This window comes from Myotis davidii, unplaced genomic scaffold (assembly GCF_000327345.1).
Source record: "Myotis davidii unplaced genomic scaffold, ASM32734v1 scaffold299, whole genome shotgun sequence".
Lineage (NCBI taxonomy): Eukaryota > Metazoa > Chordata > Mammalia > Chiroptera > Vespertilionidae > Myotis > Myotis davidii.
This window is the reverse complement of record NW_006293088.1, coordinates 6,412,268-6,420,527: the sequence shown is the minus strand read 5'-3', so window position 1 is coordinate 6,420,527 and position 8,260 is coordinate 6,412,268. Positions and strand designations below refer to the sequence as shown.

The window sequence follows — 8,260 nt, the reverse complement described above, 5'->3', positions numbered from 1 at the left end:
CCTGCCCTCTGCCACCTGGGAGCAGGCCTAAGCCAGCAGGTCGTTATCTCCCGAGGGGTCCCAGACTGCGAGAGGGCACAGGCCGGGCTGAGGGACCCCCTCCTTCCCCCCCGAGTGCACAAATTTTTGTGCACCGGGCCTCTAGTCTACACTAATAAAAGAGAAAGATGCAAATTGACCATACCTTCATGACACCCACCAGCCAATCAGGAGTGAGTATGCAAATTAACCCAACAAAGATGGTGGGTTAATTTGTATACACAGGTGCTGAGCAGCCAGAGGTGGGGCGGGATGCCTGCATCATTACCATGGCAACTATGCAGGCATTCCGCACCGCCCCAGCTGCTCAGGGCCTCCGGGCAGCATGGGAAGGCAGAAAGGCAGCTTTGGCTGGAGCAAAGGCGGTGTCGGCAGCCAGGGGAAGGAAGGCCCATTCTTGCACGAATCTTCATGCATCTAGTCCTATATAATAAAAGGCTAATATGCAAATTGTTCCCTTGACCAGGAGTTCTACCAGGGGGTGGGCCCAGCCCACCAACTGCCTGCAGCCTCTCCCCATGCCATCCCCGCTCCCAATCAGCCTCCCCCACCCTGATCGGGGGCAGGCCGGCCTGCCAACCTCCCGCATCCCCTCCCTCCGGCTGGCCCGGCTCAATTGGCCCCGATCAGGCGGGCCAGCTGGACCCCACCTGTGCACAAATTTGTGCATCAGGCCTCTAAGTAAATAAATAAATATATTAGAGAAGAGCTATTTTGGTAAAAGATTTTGCTTCATTCATTTACTATAATTCATGCAGCTTCAATGTCATTTTATACAATTTTCATTTTGTGGTGTTTGGAAACTGCTTTCACAGCCAAAAGATCTTAATGGAGATAGAGCATAAAGGTTTCAGTGAGCGAAAAATCTGGCCGTGAAATGTAGGTTGACACATGTGGGCAGAGAGGCTGGGAATCTCATACTTTGGGACATACATTCTAAGCATTCATTCTTTTTTTTAATATATATATTTATTTTTATTGATTTCAGAGAGGAAGGGAGAGGGCAAGAGAGAAACATCAGTGATGAGAGAGAATCATTGCTCTAGCTGGTTTGGCTCAGTGGATAGAGCATTGGCCTGCGGACAAAAAGGTCCTAAATTTGATTTCGGTCAAGAGCACATGCCTACACTGAGCCAAACCGGTTTCGGCCAATCAATGATTCTTTGTCATCATTGATGTTTCTCTCTTTTCCTCTCAAATCAATAAAAATATATTCTTTTAAAAGAGAGAGATAACCACTGAGCAAAACTGGCTAGGTCTAAGCATCTATTCTTAAAGCCATATCAGAACCTGACTCTTCCTGGGTCCCTGATCTATGCCCCATTGTTTAGAATAACAGTGTGGATAACATTACCATTCTTTCTTCATACCTCTCCTTCTTGCCCTCTGACATACCAAACAATCCAGAAAACCAGAAACAGGAGGAAATAATAGTTTGTCCCAGCTAAATCACAGCCCTTCTCCATTCTCTAGGGCATCCAACGAAGGATCACAATGACCATCGTCCATGAGAAGGGAAGCGAACTCCATTGGAAAGATGTTCGTGAGCTGGTGGTAGGTGAGTACATTCCATTGGCTGAGGACAGAGCCAGGCTTTGTGGAGATCACATGGTTCTGCTGGGCACGGGGACTGACTATGTGGGAGAGTGGACTAGAGCCTGTGGCCCGTGGAGAATGGAGAGGCCTTGACCCTGAAGCTACTCTTTCTCTCAGCTCCACCATCAGGGATACATGATTCAGCCATTATTTTACTTGGGTACCGTGGAATCGTTCTGTGTTAGAAGTCTCTGCTCGTTGTGACCTTGCCCTTCACTTGACGAGACAACATATAAATGTACAAAGCAGTTTGATAAATAAGTGCCAAATTGAGAACAGACTGTGCTAAGAGAGTTCACAACACAAGGACCCGAGAAGACAGGGTTAGCTTTGTGGGAGAGGATTGGAGTAAGTTCCAGAGCGATTTGAGGGGTTTTGTTCTGTTTTCCACACAAGGAAACATTTTAAGTAAGATAGTCTGGAATATGTGTAATATGCAAATGGCTAGCGGAAGGGGCAGAGTAGAGAAATTAAGGTGTAGCCGGGAGGAAAAACTGGCTAAATAGTATAAACTTCATGCGGGCACATCCCCAGTGGGGGGCGTGCAGGAGGCAGCTGATGAAGATAGTCTGGAATATGTGTAATATGCAAATGGCTATCACCATAGGCAGAGTAGAGAAATTAAGGTGTAGTGAGAAGGAAAAACTGGCTAAATAGTATAAACTTCAGAATATGTGGCAGGGGTTCTGAGCCTTCTGTTGCCTTAAACCCATTGGCAGTAGTGAAGTCTCAGAATTAGGTTTTTAAATGTAGAAAGTACTTGGGATTACAAGGGGAACTATATAATATTGAAATACAGTTGTTAAACTACTAAACAAATGTGTAACCTAAGCTCTTCTTTATTGATACATTAAATAAGCAGCAGGTTGAATTTCTATTTCACAGTAGTGATGCATATCTAGATATTTTACATTAGTGTGATATGAAAACATCTGTGGTCTCTGCTGGGATGAATTCATGGTACTGCCGATTCTCCTGTGGTTTGTCCCCTCCCTTCATAACGGAAGAAAATGCCAAATTTCAGTTAGAGGCTCATGAAAATAAAATCGTAACTTTTTCCCTTCTCAAGTTCATGGACATTTTGAATTCTAGTCATAGACCCTCCCCTTCGGTGTCTGTGGACGAGATTAAGAAACCCTGGAAGGAAGATTAGACTCTTGTCTGGGACAGTGGTTGTCCAGCTTTTTCAAATAGATTTTTGTGAGGAATATTATTACACAAAACAGAAGAGATGCTTGCTTTTTAAAACATTCCCATGCTCTGGTGTCTTTATTTCTTTTAGGGCGGATTAGGAATAAGGCTGAGGTGGATGAAGCTGCGGTTGACGCCATCCTCTCCCTAAATATCATCTCTGCCAAGTACCTGAAGTCTTCCCACAACTCCAGCAGGTGGGGCACCTACGGAGTGCAATGAGTCACCCCGTGGGACTGATTGGTACCCCATTAGAGTCTTCATTCATTAGTGACTTCTATGTAGATGAAGAAACTAATTCTCTCCTCACTTAAAAATCCCCATTTCATCCCCTACCCACCCTACTCCCCCAAAATAAGCAGAGGCTGTCTCTGTGTTTGTGTGTTCCTGAAAAACTTGCTCACAGCTATGTTGAAAAGAGGGAGAGAAAAATAAGACAATAGGGAAAAAACAGGATTAAAAGTTTGGGCCAGAATTAATTTTTTCCCCACTGTTTCCTTGTGCTGTAGTTTTGCATAGGAAAGAGAAAAAAGAAATGAGCCTCTGCCTTTTGCCCGTAAGAGCCGCTGGCAGGGGCTGTGGAGAAGACAGGGCCCAGCAGCAAGTCAGTTGCTGTAGGAGATGAATTTGGTTTTGTCCGAAGCGGCTTACCTTTCACAATAGAAGCTTAAAGAGTTGACTGAAGTCAAAATTAATGAAAGGATACACACTTTAAACATTTTGTTTTAATTTAAACTACATAAATGTACATTGATTTGTCAAGCACTTGCTGTAAAGCCAAGGCCTTTTCATTTATTGGATGTCCGGTTATCTTTCTTGCAAAACCAAATCCATCAAAAAATTCATCATCTGTGACTTTTACTTTGGTGGAGCAAGAACTAGAAGCCTATGAAGAAATTATAAGTGCCATATCTTTCAAACTTTTTATCATTTAGCATTACAATTTTATCATTTCCCCTTTCTTTCATATTGATCTCACCCACACGTAATTTAACAACTGTTTTTTTACACAACTCACCATTATCAAAACAGTCCACTGAGTTTTTACACTTAGTTTTGATTTACAATGAACAGAAATTCTCTTTGTCCTAATGTCTTATTGATTTGCCTATTAGTTGATTAAATTAGATGATTATATTAATGCAGCTACATAAATAGGTTTGGGACCAGATATTACCGACACTTGATAAGCTTGCAGCTCACCTCTCTGGAGCAGGTGGTTGGAATATATATGAGAGAGCTCTAGTTTCAAATGGTCAGTGAGAAATGGACATCAGTCTTTATACTTTAGGGACATGGAGAATGTAAGTCAATGCAGTGAGTTATTAAATGGAGTTTAGTTCAGAGAGCTTCTATTCTATTTAATGTTTACAGTTGCACTTACAGAACTCCAATTTGGGTGTATTATGTGTGCACGTTAAAGCGCTTTTCTGACATATTGGTAGCAGAGTGTGACTCACAAAGGCCATGGCTCCTTTCCTTCCAAGTCCTACATTTATGTTACATAATTGACTTGTTTCCCACAGCAACTTCCTACCATTCCAATACTCAGTCACCTCCGAAAGGGTTGTTAATGAAGGTGGTCTCCACATTCCCTCCTCTGCCCAGCATTTTCTGTAATTGAATGTCTGGGAGGGGGACCCATATCATTGTAACCCCTCTACTAGTATAAAGTGTGTCCCATGGAGTTCTCTGTTAACTGTCCTCTTGAATTCACTTTGCTAAACAGCAAATTTGTCTTTTTTATATATTTCTTCTCTTCTGCTTTTCTATCTTTTCTTTCCCTTTTTTTTTCTTTTGCTGCACTAACGAAAGCTTTTCCTATGTTTTTTCAGGCTCTTTCTTGATAAGGATATTCCTAGGTATTTTCTGTTTGCTTTTTTGCACATAGAGATTCTAGTTTATCAGAATGCTTTGTGTCTTCTGTTGCTTTGACTGCTATTTTAATTTTGTGTGTTCCCCACCCAAACCTAAGCAAACCTGGAATAGAGAAAGACTGTGCTCCTGTTGTGCCCAGGGCTTTCTGATGTGTGTACACTTCCACATATGGCTTCCTAAATGCTGTGTAGTCTTTCATTATTTTCTATTCCATTTATAAACCTGTTTGTTTTATTCTTATGCCCACGAGGTTCCCCTCCTACATTGCAAAATAGAATGTTACTCCCCTCACTTCATAGAGAACCTCAGGTTTTGTTTTTGTCTTCTTTGTCTTCTCTCTGTCGGAAGCTTGAAAGGTTTGCTGCTCTGTGTGTAGCTTTGCATAATCCTTCACTTTTTTCTTTGTTTTTGTCCTGTGTGGTGGTAGAGGCCCATTTAGCTAGTTGGGTGGCTGAGTCTGTGAGAAATATTTTGTTTATTTTTAAGCTGTTCTCGTTCTCCTGTCAGGGCTGCTTCTCTTATCTGTTTGTTTTCTCTTTTGGAATAGAAAAAATCCTGGTTCAATAGTGAAGGAAATTAAATCAAACTTCTAGTTATTAAATGTAAAATTGAGTTTCAAGTGAGTGAGTTTGGGTTTTTTAAACTGACACATAGTATAGTTGGCTACCTCAGGTGTTAAAAATCGTATTACTGACACATCAGCTAAGAATAACCTCTTGTCCTTTTATTTGAAGCAAGGCTTTCTATACTGTTTCTTCCAGCAATTCTCCCAGATTCATTTGTGACATGTGTGAGGCCAGCAGAAGCGGGTTGTGATATGAAGACTGCAGCCCACAAATTACCGAGTATTTGCTTCCTGCTCTCGATTAACAGATGATCATACTTAGTCTTTCTTTCTTCTTTTACTTTCTGTTCATACTCACTCATCCTTTCATTTTAATCCCTTTGGTTGATCTCAGTTTTTGTTTTAGGCAGAGGAGAAGCAGACTCTAAAAAATAAAAAATAAAAAATAGCATTGCTAACTTGATGGTGGGCGGGAACAAAAGGAGGAATCCTGCCCTTTCCTCCCAGGAGTAAAGGTTCCACTCTGCTGTTAGATTTCAGTAAACTGAGAGCTGCGTGGCATAGGTTCTGTGATGTTACTGACAGGGACAGTACCTGGACTAAGGTGGCTTCAGCGCTTTCGGATGACTCTCTCTTGCCTTTCTGACCTTAGGACCTTCTACCGTTTTGAGGCCGTGTGGGACAGCTCCCTCCATAACTCCCTTCTCCTCAACCGAGTGACACCCTGTGGGGAAAAGATCTACATGACCTTGTCGGCCTACTTAGAGGTGAGGAGAACCAGAACTTGAATTGCTGTGAACAGGTAGCCCCAAACAATGGACAGACTAGAGCAGGAAACGGGGAGGAAAGATTCCACTGAGGTCCTTTCTCCTTCCACATCTGAAGTTAATTATTTTTTAAAAAGATAAGCTTTTAAAAAAATTAATTTGAGAGAGAAAGAGAAATTGAGAGAGAGAGAAACAGCTGTCAGTTGCCTCCCAAACTTGCCCTGACCAGGAATCGAACCCACCTTATGGGACGCTGCTCCGACAAACAGTTACATCGGCCAGGGCAAGTTATTTTATTCTACTTTGCTGACTATTCTGATTATATTAGTTTCTGTTCCTAATTTCTATTTTATCAAAAAGTCACATGACTTTTCTTTTAGCTTCAGCATTAGTACCCTAATCACCATTCTTCAAAGATGTATGATTTTAAGAAAACTTCGCCTCCTGCTCTTATAGTCATGGACAGAGCCTAGTGGTGACAAAGAGCACAGACTCTGGAGCAGCTTGCCTGAGTTCAAATCCCTGTGCTGCCACTTGCTGCCTGCATGTCTCTGGGCAAGTGATTTCACCTCTCTATGCCTCTATTTCCTCATTTCTGAAGCTGGAAGGATAGCATTTACCTCAGGAAGTTGTTAAGATGCTATATAAAAGGATTTAATAGAGTACGCTAGCCATTATTACAGAATAAAACTGAAATTAAATGCATCTGCAAGGAACACCACCAGATATTATCGGCTGTGTTGCTGTTGAAATAGTTGGTAGAGCTGAAATCCTCCAGCCCCACATCCGGGACCAGCATTCTGAATGTGGTGGCACAGACTCTGTCACAGATGCTCTGTCTGTATCTAATGGAGCCCACTCCTGTCTGCTTTCAGCTGGATCATTGCATCCAGCCAGCTGTCATCACCAAGGACGTGTGCATGGTCTTCTATTCTCGGGACGCCAAGATCTCGCCCCCACGCTCTCTGCGCAGCCTCTTTGGCAGCGGCTACTCGAAGTCACCAGACTCGTAAGTTTTGAGACAAGTTTAGCTTCCAGTTGGTTTGCCCAGTAAAGAATCAGCAGAACCCTAGGCAGCCCTGGTTTGCTGTCTCAGGCTAGTTCACTACCTGTAAGCCATTATGGCACCGACACCTGGGATGCAGTGAGTTGAATGTTGGCATTTAATAAAATACTAATGACTGGATGAGTTAAAGAGGGAAGGAAGGAATATTACATTGTGAACACTTCCAAAACAGTTCACAGGGACTAAATTTTCTTTTAGTGTCATTATTATTCTAACAGAGTACCAAGGGAATTTTTCTTCTTTTAAAGATTTATTCATATTTAAGATATACAAAAATATATCAAGAATAATACAGTAAATACTTATACATCACCACCCAGCATAAGATATAAGTATTACTGATATAATAGAAGGTTCAGTACCTCTCCCTGGTCACACGCCCCAGAATTTGATGGTTATCATTTTCTAGTCAGACTTCCCCCAACTTTTCTCTCTTGCAGTAAGAAAAGACACATTTTTATATTTGTATTGTAAACTTTATCATTCAACTTTATTCATCCTATTAAAATAAAAATGTTCAAAAGATTGAGATGGAAACAGATTCCTTATATGAAAAAGTTAAGTTCAGAATAGGAAAAGTTACTTATGTGTGAGGGTGGGTTGCAGTCCTTACAGAGGAGTGTTTTAAGTAGTCTGATTTTCCTGTTTCTGTGATATAAGATATTAAGTAATTGTTTGTTTTAATTTAAATAGCAACCGAGTCACTGGAATTTATGAACTCAGTTTATGCAAAATGGCAGACACAGGTAGTCCAGGTAAGAGCTAATGGATGGGGAGGTGAGAGTTGTCTTTGCATATGTTTGGAGTGTATCGTGTCAAAAATCTACCTTACCCATGTAGGCAAAATATAAACTTTATTAGAAACCAAGCATATTTTACAAGCAGATTTTTGGTGCTATATTTTTGTGAGCTATATTTTTCTGAGTTACAACACTTTGGTTTGTGACGTGCAATCCTATCTAATAAAAGAGAAACATGGTAATTAGCGTACGTCCGCTACCCTTCCCATTGGCTAATCAGCGAGATATGCAAATTAACAGCCTGCCAAGATGGCGGCCGGCGCCAGGCAGCTTGAAGCTAACATGAGGCTTGCTTGCTTCAGTGACGGAGGACTCCAACGTTCCCCGCCTGCCTTGCCGGCCTCTGAGCTTGCAGTTT

The 8,260-nt window shown here is 41.8% G+C and overlaps 1 protein-coding gene across 14 annotated transcripts in view; it reads left to right on the top strand.

The window, feature by feature from the left end:
* The window catches only part of KIF1B (kinesin family member 1B), a 123,849-nt gene that overhangs the window by 99,450 nt on the left and 16,139 nt on the right, over positions 1-8,260 (top strand). For 7 of the 14 annotated variants that reach the window (XM_015565896.1, XM_015565901.1, XM_015565899.1 and 4 more), the window contains 6 exons: positions 1,513-1,597; positions 2,918-3,023; positions 4,662-4,688; positions 5,922-6,036; positions 6,912-7,045; positions 7,796-7,857. In XM_015565896.1, the coding sequence (XP_015421382.1) occupies positions 1,513-1,597; positions 2,918-3,023; positions 4,662-4,688; positions 5,922-6,036; positions 6,912-7,045; positions 7,796-7,857 (529 nt within the window). The remainder of the gene's footprint in view (positions 1-1,512; positions 1,598-2,917; positions 3,024-4,661; positions 4,689-5,921; positions 6,037-6,911; positions 7,046-7,795; positions 7,858-8,260) is intronic. The other 7 variants (XM_006766734.2, XM_006766738.2, XM_006766740.2 and 4 more) reach the window with 1 other exon arrangement.